This window comes from Sphaerodactylus townsendi, linkage group LG08 (assembly GCF_021028975.2).
Source record: "Sphaerodactylus townsendi isolate TG3544 linkage group LG08, MPM_Stown_v2.3, whole genome shotgun sequence".
Lineage (NCBI taxonomy): Eukaryota > Metazoa > Chordata > Lepidosauria > Squamata > Sphaerodactylidae > Sphaerodactylus > Sphaerodactylus townsendi.
Genome location: NC_059432.1, coordinates 44,048,342 through 44,068,427, shown reverse-complemented (window position 1 = coordinate 44,068,427; position 20,086 = coordinate 44,048,342). Strand labels below are relative to the sequence as shown.

At 40.4% G+C, this 20,086-nt stretch overlaps 1 protein-coding gene across 2 annotated transcripts in view; it reads left to right on the top strand.

The window, feature by feature from the left end:
• DOCK1 (dedicator of cytokinesis 1) overlaps nucleotides 1-20,086 on the top strand; it is a 508,395-nt gene that overhangs the window by 466,476 nt on the left and 21,833 nt on the right. Inside the window, exons 48-49 of one of the 2 annotated variants that reach the window (XM_048505444.1) lie at nucleotides 7,197-7,342; nucleotides 9,380-9,578. In XM_048505444.1, coding sequence (XP_048361401.1) covers nucleotides 7,197-7,342; nucleotides 9,380-9,578 — 345 coding nt within the window. Of the gene's footprint in view, nucleotides 1-7,195; nucleotides 7,343-9,379; nucleotides 9,579-20,086 lie in introns of those variants that run through there. The other variant, XM_048505443.1, reaches the window with a different exon arrangement.

Below are 20,086 nucleotides of genomic sequence, written 5' to 3'. Positions count from 1 at the left end.
AATGGGACTGACAACCCTGTGCAACAGGACAATCCTATTTCGAAACTCTCAAATGAACATGAAAATCACGCACCTTTATTAATAATAATTATTGAAAGCGGCGAATATATCGTATGCCTGAAAATGCACACATAGAAAAGCCTGACTGAGGATTAATTAACGCCAAGTTTCTGGTATCAACCCAAAAAAAAACAGCGCAAATTTCCCATAAACAGCATGAAAACGCTGCTTTCAAGCAGCATATTTCCGCCAGCACCATGTGAAGGGCACCAGTGTGAGACTGCCACTTTCTGGCGCTGTTTCAGCTTAGGATGTGGGAAAGAGTGATTACCTTGTTCTTCCCTCAGGAGGTTCCAGAGGGAGGAGGGACATGCCCGGCTGCGCCTCCAACCCCGTGCAACAGAGGGGCAGCGTGGGCATGTCTCTTCCTCCCTCTGGAGCCTCAGAGGAAAGAAAAGGTAAACAACACACGTGAACTGGAGCCTCCGCAGTTCGCAGCAGCTTCGGGGCCGCCCACACGAGACTGTGCGAACAGTCCCATGGCTTCATCGTGCAGAAATGGCCTGCCAGTGCGTAGAGTTGGATTTGGCATCCCCTTTTAGGAGATTCCCAAAGAGGCTTACAAACTCCCTTATAATTCTTTTCCTCAATACAAACATCATGTGAGTGGTGTGAGGAGACGGGTCAGAAGAACTGCATCGAGCCCTGGGGAAGTCACCCAGCTGGCGCAGTGCTGGAACGAAACTCCGGTGGGCTAATCTGAATTCCCCAGAAAAGCCTCCACAGCTCAGGCAGCAGAGTGAGGAATCAAACCCAGTTCCTCCAGATTAGAGCGCCATCTTCGTTTTAACCAATTACCGTTGCTATGAGGTTAGCTTACGGAAGATAGCTAGCTCTTGCATGCCGGTTGATAGATACCGCCCGGGGAAGAGACATAGCCTAGTAGCGGAAAGCAGCACTGAAAAAAAAACCCCAGCATTTCCAAGAACTAAAGAAAAAGCCCACAGATCCAGAATACACACCAGGGGCAGAGTGAGGGAAAACTATGCCTGGGGCATGTGCGCACCCTGCACCCCTGCCATGGCACCGCCTGCCCTGGAACACCCCTGGAATGACACACCACGCCCCGCTGCAGCATGCACCCAGGGTGTCGTGCCCCCCCCATCCCCATCCCGTCGCCCACACACACTATGAATGGCCAAAGGACCAATCGCTATACCCCCAAATGAATTCTGAGGGAGTATGAGTGAAACTAGCAGGAAAGCCAGAGACAAAGAGTTGATTGCTTTTCTAAGGTTCCAACAGTAAGATGGTAGAAGTTTGATGTGTTGTCAGAACCCAAGAAAATGCCTGAGCTATTCTCTTGAAAACAGATTGATTGCTGGGATGAGTTTAAATAGGATAATTAATGGTGTGCCTGGAGCACTGCTTAAATCACCTTAGGGTGACACAGTGGAGATTAGCTAGCTCCATTGTCCAGCCAGGCATATTTTAGGACCCCGTGAAAAATTCAGCTGCCAACCACCTTCCTGCCCAGACCTGACACACAAGATGGATCCCAAAATTATCTGAGAGACCTCCATTTTGCGTGGAGCAGTGTCTTTCCCTTATGCCAATCTTTGGTGCCTGTGCCTATGACATCTCTTAGCAGGAAGAGGGGTATGGCTGCTTACACTTTTCTTCTGTCCAAGATTTTTTTAAAAAAAAAAACTGTTTACATACCGATTTTCTATTTACGAATGTCATTTAATAATAATGACATAATATATTATTATTAATATTAATAATGATTAAGATGAAGAAGAAGAAGAAGAAGAAGAAGAAGAAGAATCCAGCGGCTACGACTTTGTTTAAGTGTATAACTCTGGAAATTTTATATTATTCTTTATTCTGGCATTTTATTCTTATTCTGCTCTTATTTTTATTATTATTATTATTATTATTATTACGACATTATTACATGGCTGGTTTTTGAATTTGAAGGCCTCATAATAGTGCGCCAAATGAAACCAACAAACAAACAATGGGACAAAACATGGGCTTATACCAATATAAATCGCATGGGTTTCTGTATATACTTTAAAGCGCATGAAAGCGGAAAAAGAAAAAACTCCAAGAGATGCTACAGTGGTGGTGAACCTTTGGCACTCCAGATGTTATGGACTACAATTCCCATCAGCCCCTGCCAGCATGGCCAACTGGAGTGCCAAAGGTTCGCCGCCATGGTGCTACATCAATTTCATTGCTATGATCAGGAACAATAATGGTAACAATAAAAAATGAATTCCTCAAAGGCTGTTCTGTACAGTTCAACCTTACGGTGTTTTCTGGACAAAGGTTGGGCTGCCACAGAGAGAGGACACATTTAAGCAGAAACAGTCCTCACCTTCTTTAGCATAGTGACTCCCAGCAGACCTTTTTGTGATGGAGAATCTCAAAGGTTCATACTAGGAAAGGCAGTCCAACATCAGTGTGGGTCCCAGGCCATAAATATTTTGAATATCAAAGCAAGTGCCTTGAATTGAACTTGGAAACAAACTGGAATCCAATTTACATCTCTCAAGCTCATCTTATCAACTCCCATCAACAGCTGAGCCGTTTCCTTCAACACTTACTGAAGTTTCCAAGTTGTCTTCAAGGCAACCCTACATAAAGTGCACTATGGTAATCTAGCATCAGAGTAGCATGGATCAAAATGATATCAGCTGTATTGAGTAGGGAGTGCAATTTCCAAACCATATGTAATGGAGAGAAGATTTTGCAAAGTACCAGCCCTGCATCTCCATCTGTAGGGTCACATCCAGGAATACCCCTGGACAACTGAGTCTACCAAAGCCATGGATACACCAGCTTCTCCTCCTCTTGACTTGTCTGGCTTAAGTTTTAGCTTGTTCTTTTTTAGCCGCTTTGCTGTAGTGTCCAGGCAACATTCTAGAACCAGATCAGTACCTCCTTTGGGGCACTGGTTAAAGGTATATATGTTAGGATGTATCAGAATGTTGATGACACCAGATTCCAAAACACTGAGTGATCTTACTGAGGGCCTCATATTAGGTGTTCAAACAACATCAGAAAAAGGACAGAATCTTTGGCTATTGCATGTGTCCACTCTAAGGGGACCAGTATCACATCTCCCTGTGAAAGTTTCTCTATTCTGTTGCACAAGAAAGCCTGCAACTATTTTAAGATAACTTTAGTAACTCATTTGAATCCAAGAGAATTTCATTTACTAATACATTCTAGTTCACCGGTTTCATGCTGAAACTTCCCTTTGAAGTCTTTTTGCAGGAATATGATGAGTTTGAGGTTAGCAGAAAACCATCTTGAATTGAAATGTCCCAGGATACATTTCAGTTACCCAGGAGAACGTCAATGTAATATGTATTAGTGTCTTTTAATTATTATTTTTACTGCAATCACATTATCTTCAGATATAGCCAAACAGATAATGAGATTGTTCTGCATAGTGGGTTCACTGTTTGCTTTAAAATTAAGGTTATATGCAATTTTAAGTTTTGATACCATATAAAATCCTCAAGTGATATATGATAGCTTTTGAAGCAACGTCCCTTTGAAGTCAGGGGGACATGTCAAGGAATAGTATAGTATTTTTGTTGCCAAGCTTAGCCCCAAGCAGTAAGGCTGCTTTTTAAAAAAATCAGGATTATGACATTTCAAGTGATCTTGATTCTGATCATTCTGCTAAGTACTTTGTTAACAGAATGAATGAAATGTTTGCAGAATAAAAAGGCTACATCCAAATGCATATCAGTGCAGAATCTAACAAGCACTACTACCAAATAAGAAAGTATAGAAACAGGGTTATTAGGAATGCAAGGCATGATTGGCTCCTGGCAGGAAGTGGGGGAAGTGGGAACTGACAGTTTGGGGTTTGCCATTATGCCCACTGGATGACACAACATCTGACACAACCTGGAAGTAATGTAATTATACTGAGGGCATGGCTTTATTGAGAGCCATCATGATGTAGTGGTTAGGAGCAAGTGAACCAGGTTTGTTTCCCCATTCTTCACATGAAGCCTTCTGGGTGACCTTGGGCGTGTCATAGTGCTCTCAGAATTTTCTTAGCCCCAGCTGCCTCACAAGACATCTGTTGTGGAGCGAGGAAGGGAAGCAGTTTGTAAGCTGCTCTGAAACTTTATGATTGAGAAAAGTGGAGTATAAATTCAAACTCTTCTTTCTCTTCTTCTGACTCAATGACAACACTTCCAGGTTGCTCCATTTTGCTGGCTAGTTTGTTCCCACTACCCATCTGAGCAGTGGTGGGCAACAGCATCAGAGGGCAGGAGATCTCCCACCATACAGCAGAACATAGTAAGCTAGGCACCAGCAAACATCAGTGGGGAAGGAATTCCACAGTTGAGGTGTCAGAACTGAAAAAGGCCTGCCTCTGGTCTCAAGCGGCCTTACTTCAGCAAATGGAGAGCAGGCTTGACATGCTGACCCTCACTGGAGTGCAGTTTGTTCAGTAAGGGAGAGTAATTTATAAGCATGGTCCCCCAATTTGTAAACTGTAATCTTCCAGGAGCAGAGCTAGATCTCTATAGGGCCCTGATGGCGAACCTATGGCACTCCAGATGTTCATGGATTACAATTGGCCATGCTGGCAGGGGCTGATGGGAATTGTAGTCCATGAACATCTGGAGTGCCATAGGTTCGCCACCACTGCTATAGGGCCTACTTGGGTAACTTTAGTATTGATACTGTGCTTTGAGTGTGAACAGTCAGCCTAAACTTCCATCAGCGTTGAGCACATTGTGTAGAACTGCTGTATAATTTAGGTAGAATAAGTAATTTAAAAAACATGGAAGTACTTAGGTGTAATTTATACTTTCACAGTTTAGTGGGAAAAAATTGCATGCATTTGGAAATCTTTCAAACAGTTATAACTGTAAATCTTGTGTGTATAAATTCAGAATTGTTCTCTCTGTTTTATCACAGTGACATATGTTGTGTATTTGGTCCCACACAGAGCAGAGAATTTTTCAAGCTTTATTAACTGCACAAATCATGTTCGAACCCTGAAGCTAAGCAAAATAATGAAAACTTGTCATTTTAGAGGTTCGTTACCAGTAGCTTTGTAAAATTTGTGTCCAAACAAGCAATCAGAAATTGCTTAAGAGCAATAATGTCTCCACCTCCTCTGAATTAAATATTTATATGGATACAATCAAAATATTGTAGTCCTTATAACTGAAGCTCTAGAAGGTGCACTGAATCAACTGCTATTGTATAAGTTTACTAGTGGGAATTCTAGAAACAGTCACATAAATTTGACCGACTTAGGGATATAGTTCCCATATGCTGAACTTCTGTGCAAATGGCTGGCAATCTGATAATTGTTTGGTGCACTACTGAGGCATTTGCACTGAAGTTATGATGTATGAACCATGCTTTAGAGAAGTGTGTTATGTTGGAGTAGGTCAGCCCAGCATGCTTATTGGACGTCCCTAGATCCAAGCCATTACAGTATATACTGGTCTGTTTCATGATAGAGAGGGAATGGATAAAGTCCAGGGGGAAACCTGATTTGGAAGATGTCTAAAAGAGAATGATTCTTTGAAGAAACAATGTAAATTACTTAACTTGATTTTTGCAATTTTTTTATATGTGCTAAAATAATTACATGTTTAAATCTCAGAGATATACCCACTTTGGGGTGCTGTGTGGTTTCTGGGCTGTATAGCTGTGTTCTAGCAGCATTCTCTCCTGACATTTCGCCTGCATCTGTGGCTGGCATCTTCAGAGATTTTTTTATATGTGCTAAAATAATTACATGTTTAAATCTCAGAGATATACCCACTTTGGGGTGCTGTGTGGTTTCTGGGCTGTATAGCTGTGTTCTAGCAGCATTCTCTCCTGACGTTTCGCCTGCATTCTGTGGCTGGCATCTTCAGAGATTCTCTGAAGATGCCAGCCACAGATGCAGGCGAAATGTCAGGAGAGAATGCTGCTAGAACACAGCCATGCAGCCCGGAAACCACAGCACCCCAGTGATTCCGGCCGTGAAAACCTTCCACAATACATTATACCCACTTTGTCACCAGCTTCTCTAATGCACAGTCATCTCTCCAATTCTGAATACCTCACACTTGTTGGTCTCTAAGGTGCTACTTGATTCAAATCTAGCTGTTCTGCTGCAGACCAACATGGCTACCCTCTGAAATTCATGTATCAAATATGCATTGGTAACTTCTGAAAATGTGTGAACAACATCTGTAGCTGAAGAAGTCACTCCATTCATCAGGCCATGACCAAAAAGCTGGGAATGCGCAGCTTTATGAAAAAGTCCTCTGGAAAGTTGGCAAATAAATTTCCAAATAATAAAATAAATATCACACACAAAGTGTGTTACTAAAAATTAGAATCTTGTTTTTTAAAACTTAAAAACATTTTTGGTGGGGCCACCAGTGACACATAAAAAATATGGGAGAGTGGGGAATCAGCAGTTGAACATTGTTGCCCTAGAAGAGAATGTTCTTTCCTGAGATGAGAAAGATTGACATAAACTCTGTTTACATGTCATTTGTTTCAGTAGCACATATCAATGTAGTACAGAATTGACTGGCAAATTATTCCCAGATGTTACCCTCCCATTGTTGCTCTGATCTGCAGCTAAGACCTGTCAGAATTGATGGAGTTTTATCATTTCTGTCTGACTTGTGCTGCACCAGCTTCCTGGAAGCTGACAGGGTGGGAAAATCTACCTGTGATCAAACAGTGTGAGATTCCAGGTTTTGCTGGAACAGTTCAATTATTTTATGCATATATTAGTTATTAATGGCTAACAAACCTTGAATAAATATTCAAACCGATAAATTATCTCATTTAAACAACCATATAAAATATATTTTTCCAGTCTAAATGTTTCTCCGAGAAACTACCTTTTGTGCCATGTTTGTTTCTGCAGCATTTTATTTGAAGTATTTATATTACATAAGTGATATAAATATTCATGAGAGATTGCTGTGGCCTCAATGAAGGTAAATGTGATTTGAAATACCATTCTCTACAGAAGGCTGATAAGAGATAGTATTCTTTAGCTAAGACATTTGAATGACACCTAAATAATGGTAGATTTTTGTGTGGATTCAAAGTCATTGTCGGCAACACCCGACAGTTGCATCTTCAGTGTGCTTTGGAAACAGTAAAATTATATTTTCTCTGTTCTGTAGCCCTCCAGTGTGGATGACAGACGAGGCAGTCGTCCAAGATCCATGGTTAGATCATTTACAATGCCCTCTTCCTCAAGGCCACTGTCTATTGCATCTGTTTCCTCACTTTCATCTGACAGCACCCCTTCTAGACCTGGCTCCGATGGGTAGGTATCAGATTCCATGGCATAGTTAGAAGTCTGCATGGTTGGGAGACTACACTATACAGCAACCTTTCTGAAGCTAAGTAGACCTTGGTCTAGTCAGTACCTGAATTAGACATGTCATGAGGAACTGTGCATGCTATGTTATGAGTTCCATAAGAGAAGACAGCTGTGGTATAAATACAGCAAAAATAAGTGAAAATAACTAAATAAGTGGACAAAACTTCTCCTGTCTATTGTAAAAGACATTGGTGTGCTAAAAAACAAAAAAGGGTGGGGAGAAAAGGATTACACTCGAAGAGATATGTTGGGGGCAAACTGAGCCCTAATAGTGCTGCCAGCATCTCAGGGGCTTTCCTTCCTTGAGCAAACAGCTGAATTTGCAAGCCAAGCAAAAGAATCTGGTATTCTGCAGTTAATTGTGCATGCCAAAGAGGTTGTCTACCCCAAGCTCACATCTTGTTTGTACTCAAAATCTGTCTTTTTAAATATTTAGACCAGACAATGAGAGATTACTACAGATATCTACACACATACACAAAACCTAAAAATGTGTGGTCTTTGGGAGGTTGTCTTTGTCCCATATGTTAAAATTTGCACACTGGGTCTTGTGTCTAGATGGCAGCAGTTAAAATTCCTAGCCTTAGGACTCATACTAATTTGACACCCTCTTTTCTTTATTAAATGTATCAAAATTAAGGATCCGTTAATGAATTTCACCTGAGGTCTCAACGTTAATTCATTCCTGAATTGTTGCAGTTCTTGACTGGTGCTAGTTACAGTGCTAATTTTAAATGATTGCATCATAATTCTGGCCTTTCTGACTTTTACGGGCAGGGATCAGGGTCTCCATTGCTTATTGTTGCTCCTCAGAGCAGGTGTTCTAGAATACAGCCTTGTCCTAAGCAGAGTTTGCATCACTTTAAGCCCACTGATTGCTTTATTTGGCAATTAAGAAACTTTAAAAGACAGTGTAAGATGTTCTGAGAGGTCATATACCTGGAAAGCACAGTGTGAAGCCTGAACCCATATAGCCCATTAATCAGTATTTGTCCACTCAGGTGTTCTGTATGAGTCTCTTCTTTCCCTTTTTATGCACAGCAATTGATAGGTAAAGGATATAGGGTTAGGAAGCTCGCTTCATGACCTTGGACCAATCATACGCTCTCAGCCTAATCTATCTCACAGGTTTATTGTGATGATAACATGGAGTAGAGGAGAATGATATCAATTCCTTTGGGTCCCTATTTGGGAGAAATTAATGAATACATATTATTGAATCAATTGAAACATAAATATAGGTGTGTGAAAAACTGTGCAAATATAGTTGCAAGTTTATAGGAGAATCTGCCCTTGCCTCTGCTGATCATATATGTATCTGCTATCTGAATATGTGCATATAGTTACAAATACAGACATTTAATAACTGTACAAATGTTTTCTAAACATATCCAAATTGAACTTTCATCAATCTGGGTTTCTAACAGTAATAATACTTAGCATTTCTGTAACCCTTGGCACAAATTATCACAATAGTCCTTATAACAGCCGTGTAAAGTAGGACAGTATTAATATTCCCTTACTCCAGATGGACAGTGACTAAGGCCACCTAGGGGCATTTGTTGAGATTTGAACCATTGATCTCTTGCACCATAGTTCTTTCTCTTAGTTGCTAAGCTACACATTCAGTATAATGCTGTAAAAACTGCCTTTATATCAAATAAGACAAACAGATGTTCTTCAGTTAGAGTGGTTTTGATGAGTAAACTTTAATTATTAACAGACATCAGAGATTAGTATTGTAATAAATCTGCCACATATTTAGGAATTGCCAGTGGCTGTACCATAACAGGCTCATCTGCAAACTTTAACACAAGACAGCCGGACCTTAATTGTCTGTTCCTTTTCCCATCATTGAACTATTAAGTATATTAGGCTGATAAAGAACTGATGTGCTAAGTTACTCTGTGGTTACAAAATGCAAATGGCATTTTTTTTGACAGTATATTAGTCATCTTAGTAAATATTAATGCCTTACAGGTTTGTGCTTGAGCCCCTTCTGCCAAAGAAAATGCATTCTAGATCACAAGATAAGTTGGACAAAGATGACCCAGATAAGGAGAAGAAGGAGAAGAAGAAAGAAAAGAGAAACAGCAAGCACCAAGAGATATTTGAGAAAGACTTTAAATCCACAGATATTTCTCTGCAACAGTCTGAAGCAGTGATACTTTCAGAAACGGTAATGATAACTGAACCATACTTAATTGTGAGCTTGAGTTTTTATGTATCTGAACTTAGTGAACAGTGACTGGATCATTCACGCAGGAATTCATATAGCAGTGCTTCAGGAGTCCTAACACATGTAGCGTTAGTACAGACTATTGTTTATTCAAGTCGTAATTCATTGCAATGGTCAAGTAAGCAATTGATCACCCAGTTGTCTGTATGAACATGTTCAAGTAGAAAAGAGAATTTTACCACACATCAGGTGGAAGTGCTTGATAAAGTGCTCACGTGTTCCCATCCACAATGAAGATATAACAAGATATAACAAGGGTATATGCAGAGGAGGATCCTTTACTCAGGATCCTACGTACCTTTCAAACCTACCGAAATAGGAAACTCTTGACCCAGCCTAAAGTAAACACTGGATATTATACATAGCCTGCAGAAAACAGAGCACAATCTACTGTTTCTGCCAGTGCCATTATTGATGATCCATATGATCAGGTTGACTGTGTGAATGAAGGAAGACTTTATATAACAGAAGGTAAGTTTTAACACAGGGTTTTCTGGAAGAATGTCAAAAATATCTTTAAGTAATCTTTACGAACACTTTTTCTATCTTTGTGGTATCAAATAACATTTTTGAACCCTAGTCTGGATCAAATATGTCTAATTTTCAATTAACACGGTCTGTGTTAAATATTATGTATAAACTGTCTCATTGCTGAAGTGATAATGTTAACTGAGGCTGAGAGCCTTGCATAAGACAATAAGATAGTAGTGCTGCCTTTTCTGGAGGTGTTGCTGGCAAAGCTCCTGTGACCTTTGCTGTCAACTGATAGGTCTCACATTCTAGAGATGTTTTTGTCATTATTTTTGTTCTTTCCATACACCAGAAGCTCTAAAACTTTTGGCACACTGAGCTGGTTTGGAGCTGTGGATTTCCCAACCTAGTACCCGGCTTTTATTGCTATGTTAATACTGGCTGAATGAATAGCTTCAGGCTGATTCACTTTTCAGTGTTCTCCATTCCTTAAGTCTCTTTAATGTAGACTCACAGAGAGTTTATAACTTTGGTCACTAATCTGTGTTTGCATCCTCATTCATGCAAATCATCACTGTATGTTAGGCAGTGGGGTAAAAAGGCATTTGTAAACCCATTCTCAAGTAATTATGACATCACAACTTTCAAGAGGGAAGCAAAATATTATGCAGCAGTGTGCACACCCTGCAATTTGAAAAATGGTAGGCTATCACTAGGCATGTGAATGTTCCAGCTTGCTTCCAAAGGGGAAGATGATTATCACAGAGAGGCGCATGGTTTAGTGGTAAAGCATCTGCTTGGCATGCAGAAGTTCTCAAGTTCAGTCCCTGGCAACTGAAGTTAAAAAAGATGAAGTCATAGGGGATATGGAAGATCTCTGCCTCAGATCCTGAAGAACTTCTGTCAGTCAGAGTAAACTATACTAAACTTGGTAAGACCAACAGCCTGATTCAGTATATGGGAGCTTCGTGTATCTGTGCTACCTCAAACTTGTGGCAGGGCAGGAGGACTGGGGGAGATGATGACTCAATTTTATAATGACTGACAAGTATGTTAGGTCTGGATATGATAATGACCTGTGACTTTGCTGGGTGAATGCTTGGTTAAACATTGTAGACATCCATAAAGAACCATATTTTAAAAACCAGCTTCAATCCTTATGGAGACTTTTGAGGGCTGATACCTTAAGGAAGAGTTTTTCCTCAATTAGGAGGTTCTTCCACTTCAAAGAGAAGTTTCTGTGGGCCCAGGAGATGGCTCTAGCAGCACATACACTCACATAAAAAAAAACCCCTTACCTTTCTAATCAAATTCTTGACTGGTGACAAGACTTTATCTGGTATAATTGTTGAAGAGAAGAAGAAGAAGAGTTTGGATTTATATCCCCCCTTTCTCTCCTGCGGGAGACTCAAAGGGGCTTACAATCTCCTTGCCCTTCCCCCCCTCACAACAAACACCCTGTGAGGTAGGTGGGGCTGAGAGAGCTCCGAGAAGCTGTGGCTAGCCCAACGTCACCCAGCTGGACATGCAGGTGAGAGCAGTACAGGCTAATCTGAATTCCCCAGATAAGCCTCCACAGCTCAGGCGGCAGAGCTGGGAATCAAACCCGGTTCCTCCAGATTAGATACACAAGCTCTTAACCTCCTACGCCACTGCTGTTGGACACTATCATAGCAGAGATTTTGCCCAGAATGGAAATGGACTTTTACTTAGACTAATCCTAACTTGAATAGGCCATGGGCACACAGGATACATCAATGCTCTGATGTAGGGAGTGCTATGTCAAATTTCCTTTCTAAATTATACCCCTACAGGAAACCTTGAATTGAGTTACTGCAACCACATGGCTCGCCTAACTGCTAGGGATTCTCAGATCAGAACTGCTTTTCTGCATACTGCTCATAGAATCTCTGGGCTGCATGGAGTCAAAATTTGATGACTAACCAAGAACAAAAAAGTGGGCGGTCTGATAGACCACCCCCTGCACCAAATACCAATAATCTGCTTCCTAAAGATTTCAGAATCTTAGATGTTCTTGTATAGATATTGTAAGGATACTTCTTTTCTCTACCTTTTTCCCTGCACAAACTTTTGATCATGATAAAAAGTCATGGAGACTTTCAGGTATAATATTCCTATGAAAAGAGAAATTTCCAGTTTAAAGAGAACAAATTCCGTATTTCACTATTTGCACATTACTTGGCAAGCTGTACAGTGCCCACGTTAACTAAATGCTTTGAAGTTAAAAGGTGGCAGATTTATTCTGACATGCAGCAGGAGGAAAATGCTTCAAAAAGGTTAATTAATCAAGCTGCTTTTATAGATACTTGTTAATGTCTTCAGGAACTACAATGATATAATTCCACAAAGCTTGAGACTAAAGTGCAATTTTAGATGATCATGCATAAAAGAATATATTTTGTAAATGATCTCTTCCTTTCAACAGATCATATACAAAATATGTTCTTCTTCCAAGTACACATCAACTGTATTATATTTGTTATAATAATATGGATTTGAAGCAGGGTCATTGCCATTATTTTAGTTACTTTGGGATGTGTGATGCCAAACCCATTTTTCCAGAATTAAACCATAAACTTTATAAGCAAGAGTTTAGGGTTGCTTCTTGCCCCTCAATTTATCCACACATACCTCAGCCAGGTTAGTACATGCAGCAAGTCTGCTGCACCACTTATTTGCAACATATGGGATCACAGAATGTGTTACCCTAAGAAGGCAGTCTCAAGCTAAAGGGATTAGCTGGAGACAATAAGCAAAAAGTAATTGGAAATGATAACCTGTGTATACCAGGATCATCTTGGGTCAAAACTCTTAAATGAGCAGGAGGCTGTACAATTCAAATGGGTTTTATTTAAAAATACACATAAACTAAATATATTTCAAGCAATGAACATGCACATGCATAGCTGACTAAAAGAAAAGGGAGGACGTTGGATAAGGTTTCCAGGAAAGGTGATTGTTATTATTCTTGAAGCAATATCCAGAGAAGCAGTGCTGAGGAACACACTCTCTCTCTCTCTCTCTCTCTCTCTCTCTCTCTCTCTCTCTCTCTCTGTCTGTCTGTCTGTCTGTCTGTCTGTCTGTCTGTCTGTCTGTGAAAGTCCAAAGAGCCAGCAGGTTCCTGAGGTGGTATGAAGTAAACTGTAAGGAAAGTCAGAGACAAAGAGTTGATTGCTTTTCCAGGATTCCAACAAAAAGGTAGGAGAGACTTGATGGGTCATAAGGACCCAAGAGAATGCCTGAGCTATTCCCTTGAATACTGATTGATTGCAAGGATGAGTGCAGATAGGGTAGGTAATCGTCTGCTCAGAGCACTAATTTACTCACCTTAGAGTGACTCAAAGGGGACTAGCTAGCTCTATTTTCCAGCCAGGCACACCTTAGGGGCCAAAGTTTATCTGCCAACCTCTTTCCAGCCTAGGCTTGACATTCAAAATAGATCCCACAACTTTCTGAAGGGCATCCATTTTGGCGATAGCAGTGTCTTGCTCTGATGCAAAACCTTGCTCTGACTGCTCACGAGGTAGAGTCTAGTTTACTAAATGGTTCTGACCCAGATAAACAATAACATGCAGATATTTAATAAACTGAAGGTTAGTTCTCAAAACCTGACAAATAGATAAACAGCCTGGAAACCACACAACACCCCAATAGATAAATGGGTTAGATCCAGACTGAATTTTCCAATGGCAGAGTGGAAATTTTCTGTTTCCCTTGTCCTGCTGCCCTCTACTGATCTTTATGAAAGTCTAATCCTGGGAAACAGCAAACCCTGACAGATAACATGGTGGAATCTGCAGGGGGAAGAAAGAGTCAGTAGAAATTGCCAGTTTAGTCTGGATCCAACCAAATGACTTTAGTTTGCTACGAATGGATATATGTAAATTTGTATACAAGCATCCTTCTTTTGTATGTCCAATATAAAGTTATAACTCTCATCTGAGGGTTCATATGCCATTCCTTTAAAAAAATCTAAAGCAAAAATATCCTTCAGACTTGAGATGCATTAAGGCATTTACAAATGCTCCAAATACATAGACATTGCAAATTGAAGCTCATCTTTAATCTCTACTGGTTTACAGTTTAGGCTTTATAAAGGAGTAGCACTTTGCCTTGCACTTGTGGTCCCAGCCCTCTTCCTCTGCAGGTTGAAGGTACAACACTGGATGTGCAATAAGTACTACATAAATTGTAAAGAAGAATTTGGTTACAATGACATGGAAAATCCATTTGAATTAATGACTATCATGGCAGTGCTGTTTTGGGGAAAGTGTTAACTGTTCAGAGCCTAAGTTTTGAGTTCAAAGTGTCACTGCACAGGATCTGTGGTGTTCACATGTGGCAATGTTCCATTGTTTTGGAGTGTGGCTAACTTTGTTGGTGCCTTAATTCTTCTCTTAAAATTGAGACTCTTTTTTTAAAAAAAAAGTTAGGATTCTGTTTGTTGGCACAGCCATCTATTCTCTCTAAGGGGAAGAATGGATGTACTATACAGGAAGAACTGCAGCCACACATCTACATCAAACTTATTTCATGCCTCCCATGCAGTTCTCTCTCCAGGCTTGAAAAAACCAGACATCTTGAGCAAATATGGCATAGGATGCCTCCCCAGAATCTCTTCAGAATCGTCCCATGAGCGAATGCTGTCTGTTGGGAGAACTCTATTTCATCTCTCTTCACTTTGCATCCCCCCCCCCCCCCAGCAGAAAGGCCAGTAAGAGATGGTGATATATCTGTCTATTCATCTGTCTACGGATTTTTTTAAAAAAATCTTACCTTTCCCTTCCTTCAAGGAGCTCAGTATTCATGGTTCTCTCTTGCTCTGTTTGTCTTCACAACAGCCCTATTGGGCTGAGATTGTGTGACTGGTCCAAGTTCACCTGGGCCCTTTCCCCACTTACCTTTGTCCAAGGGGTTGTTGGCTGCAGAATTCCTCCTCAGCTGCAGTGCAATTCCCTGGCACGCGCCTCTGCTTTCTCAAAAGGCTTACTTCCCAAAAGCTGTTAGCCAGGGAATTACTGCCACGGGAGGGGGCGCGAGAGAGGCAGGCATCGGAGCAGCTGCATTCCTCACTGCCACTTCCTGAAGTGGGAGGAAGGGACCCCCCAAGGCTTACTTCTGAGGAGAGTAGCGCGGGGCTTAAGGTAAGTGGGGAAAGGGCCCTGATGAGTTCCCTGGAAGATTGGGGTATCCACCAAGGTTTTCCAGATCCTAGATCAGTACTGTCACTGCTACACTGCACTAGATCCTAAGTTACTGAGGGAAGATGATCACCCATAGGCCACTCTCTCCAGTTTCCCTCTCTAGCAGGCAATGATTAATAGACTAACGCTCATCAGAGTGCTCTTTTAAAATAAGGGTAGAATATGAAACTTCATAAATGTATTCTAAATTGTTATAGAGACATTCTCAATTACAAAAAAGTGTTAATAAAGTTTTTCTCGCTATGCACTTGGAAAATTACCATACTAATTTAAATGAGCGATCAGAAACAAATACATTGTGCATTTTATAAAGAGAAAATTGATCCTAATTAAATGGTTCTTGTATGCTTTTGATCTGCTCCACAAAGATAATTAAAATACTTCAGTATTTTGCTATTATCAGTAACGGTTCTTTAGATTCCATTTGTCTTTTTCTAAGTAGCAGAAAATTTCCTTGATATAACCTTTTGTACTTAATTTGTTTATTCCGGAGCATTTTACACGGACAGATTCTTCTGCTGAGTATTTAACAGAACACTCGGACACATATGTCAAACAGAATAACAGGCCACATGTTTTATTGATTTAATCACAACCAACATTAACGAGTAGTGATTTTGTTTTCATTACACTAAAAAGTCATATTTTCATTCTAGAATAGACCTATATAACTAGGGAAAGTGGCATCTTCAGGAAATAATAATTAACCCAAGTGCCCCTGAATCATACATTCTAGGTCAAAAAACTGAGTACTGAAATAAAAAGCAATTTCACAGTAACCACAGTAAGGGGATGGGGGAAAGACGGGGTTCATACCTTTTTATGCCCAAGAAATTAGTGGATGCAGTCACCATTTGTTAAGTTGTTGTAAGGATAGAATGGAAAAACATTCACATGTTCTGCTCTGAACTGCTTTGTGAAATGGATGTAACATGAATTTTAAAATGCAAGCTACCAGTGATTTTATGGAAGAGATCACCATTGGGACCATGACTCTGGTCCCTTCCGCACAGCAAATGTGTAATGGGTGGCAATCGGGATAAAGGAACCCATTTTCCTGTTTTTGCGTTTGCATGCATCTGTGCAGGCAGCAGTTGGAACCCACGAATACAATCCAGGTTGCTGTCACGCCTTTGCACAGAGACGCATCTATTTTTGGAATTACTTCCTACCCATGTGTACCTATACATAGCTACAAATGAACCCCCACAGTCATGCCGATGTCCCATGATACAACCATCTGCACCTGTGCAAGCTGCAACATTTTTTTAAAAAAAAGGAAAAGGGAGGCAAATAAAGCACCTCCTGCCTGGATTGGGGAAAATAACACAGGGCAAACTTGTTTTGGGGACAGGATCTGTGTGAAGTCCCCCCCCCCGAAAAAAACGGGTTATTTAGCATCCTACACCCATGTTTATTGTCCCTTGTGGAAGAGGCCTCAGTGATAGAACATCTGGATGCAGAAGGTCCCAGGTTTAGTCCCTAACATCTCTTGTTGAAATGATTAGGCAGTAGTTATTACAAAACAGTGCTGAGACCCTGGGAAGATGCTAATAGTCAGAGTAAACAATAATAACCCTGACAGACCAATGGTTTGATTCTGTGTAAGGCAGCTTGTATGCTTCACAGGTTTCGCTATAGACTTGCAAGTCTGAATTTTTAGCACTACTGACAGTATGCTGAGACATTTGGTGAATGCATCTACAAGGATGATTTCATTCAGATCTCTGCCATGAAGTAACTGAATCCAAATTTATATTGGCAAATTGATGTGAATTTTGTTGTTAAATGGTCTTCTTTTAGTGTGTCCAAAGGGTTTAAGATAGAACATCCTCCTTTTCTAAAGGAGAGCAGCAGGACATTGGAAACAATAAGGTACAAAAATTAGTGGCTTTCTTAATTAATGGGGGAAAGGGGTTTGTAACATTGTATAGTCTTACATAACAGTGCAAGATTCTTTTCAGTGTTCTTAATCTTGGCTTATTTTTGCCAGGACATACACAGTACTCTCAAAGCAAGCAGAAACCTCTGACTTCCAGTGTACCCTGCTCTCCAACTAGCCATATAACAGTACAGATACACAATGGTAGTTCACCATTTAGAACACCCCAAATCTACCACTTTGCTGACATCGTAGTTCTGTTTAAGAAATGTAAAAGACTAGCTTTCATCTCACCCATTTACTTAAATTTAGAATCGCAAATGTGGAAGTATACAAGCCTGCTCTCTCTTCAAAAGCATTCAGGTGTTTGCCTGTTTACTTCTGTGCAGTCCGCAGTGACTTGAATATGTGGAAAAAGCATCACAACTGTTGCACCGCTTTCATATCATTGAATCCTCAAAGCTGATACCATATTCTTCACTTGACGCAGTTCATATGGTTAGTTGGTAGTCATCGACTATTTTTCTTGAGGCAATACAGACTGAGCTCTCTGGAGCTCCCTCCTGACTCAATAGCAGTAGCAACAGAAGCTTCGATAGAGCCCACCTCCTCTGAACCTAAGACAGAGCTGTTCCACCAGGCTTACAGTTAAGGCAACTACAGTTATTCCATCTTAACAAGCTCCCTCTCCCCTACCCCTCCTTTGGGTGTATTGTCAGGAAAGTATAAGGGTTGCATTTAATGGATCAAGTGGTTCTATCGTCATTTAAGGGTTTTATGGTTCAGGATATACTGTTTTTTGTTAGAAGCTGCCGTAAGCCTGTAAGGGAAAGGAACTGAATACAATAACTAAACCCTAACTGCTTGATCCTGAACCAAGTAAAATGCAATTGAAGTTGGCTGCTTAAGTGAATATAGAGAGATTCCTTTTTTGATATTTCAACAAGGGTGGAACTGGTTAAATATCCTTTTGCTTCTGTTGGCTTACGTGGCAGTAGAACAGGGCAGAGCCAAAGATTGTAGCCCTTCATCCTTGCTTAATCCAAAATATGTCCCCTGCTTAAAATTAGTTGCCAACCAGGGATATATAGAATGATTTTCCTTGGCTCGGAGATTCAATAAAATCACTCACTAATCTGAAGTGAGTATCTAGCGCTCATAGTTGGGCAGTGTTTTAGTAGCTGAAAAATTCCCAGCACTCAAACTGTAATATATCTCTACTGTGAAAATAAGGTTCTTTCCCTGACTAACAGGGCCATTAGCACTGTCTGAAACATGGTTGCATGAATGTCACTGGTATTTGTGGGATAGCCATTGCAGCAAGTTCGGATATACCAAGCTATCTCTCAAAAGATTTATTGGCCTGAACTTGAATTAAAGCCAAACTGCCTCAATGCTGAATCTCAGCTGCAACTCTCCACCCACACACCCAAGCATAATTATTTTATTTCCTGACCTGTAAGACACAGTGCAGACAAATGGCTGTTTGGGGGACAAGGTACAGAATGAGAGGCATCAGAGACAGTCTGCTTAATATCTGTATTTGCACAATTATTACATTATGTCTAGGATAAGGGGCCACCGGCTGTGTTTTGCTCTAGCTCTCAGCCTCTTAACAGCTCTTTATTTTCCATATGCTTACATTGCTAGCATGATGCGTTGTCTAGCCTGTTGTGTTGCAAACAGTTCATCCTAAACTAAAACATTGTCAAGTGTGTGCATTTCAAAACCTGATGGGAGCCCACTGTTTTTAGATGACACTTTATGCTTTTTATAATGCATGGCCTATTATGCATTTATTAGCTTGCAATTATAATGTGCTGCAAGTAAATCAGTATTCACTTTTGTCTTTGGTAATGTTGTCTAGACAAACCACTATTGTAATTTTTCTCAGTTTTGCTTTTTTTAGAAATGAGATCAGATTTTAGCCAAATGGCTTTGCATAGGACGTATATTAGCATTCATTTCTTGCCATTTCTTTTTGGAGCAGACTTAGTAGCTTTTCAAGGAGACATAGTAAACACAAATATTTTTCTCATCTCTTTTACTGTGGGACAATAAGATGTAATTCTCTTTGAAACCTCCACTATAGATTACAAATTAATAACTATGCTGGATGGTTGTGTTTAGGGATCCATCAATATTATCGGGTCATAAGTAGTCTGTTGTGTTCTCCACCCTGCTGCATTACATAGCAAAACTCTTGTTGGCTTTGATCACTATGGACTCCACTTCAAGGCTGTATGCAGATATCACATCAAGTCTGAATGTACCTGAAGCTGGCTTGTTGCTGGGCTTCTGCATCATCTCTCCATTCCCTGTGAAGTGCCATGAAGGGTTAATTGAATTTGTCACCACCAACACACACACACGTGCTGGGATTCCAAGTTTGCACTAAACTCTGGTTCAGAAACTAGGTTTTGGGGAGGGGACTAAGTCTGGTTAAGTTAAGCCGTGCACCTTTATTCATACATCATGTGTACTTTAATACTAGGATTTCTTCATTTTGCTCTGTGAATGAGGGAACACATGGAAGTGACTACCAGTAAATCAGATTATTGGTTTGTCAAGTGTTGCTAGTCATAGTGTCTGCTGAGACTGGCAACAGCTCTTCAGGGTCTCAAGAGGACTTTCACATACCCTGCTATCTAATCTTTTCAACTAGAGAGACCAGAGATTGAACCTGGGATTTCCTGCATGCCAAGTAAATGTTCTACCACTGAACCATAATCCCTGAGTAGTGGAGAAAGGATTGTACACCTGTGAGCCCAGCATCAATGTGGATTCATGCACATTCAGGCTTAATAAGAAGTCTGAATGGAGTCTAAGTATGCATATACTTTTAGAATTATGAAGTCCTTTAGGTAGGA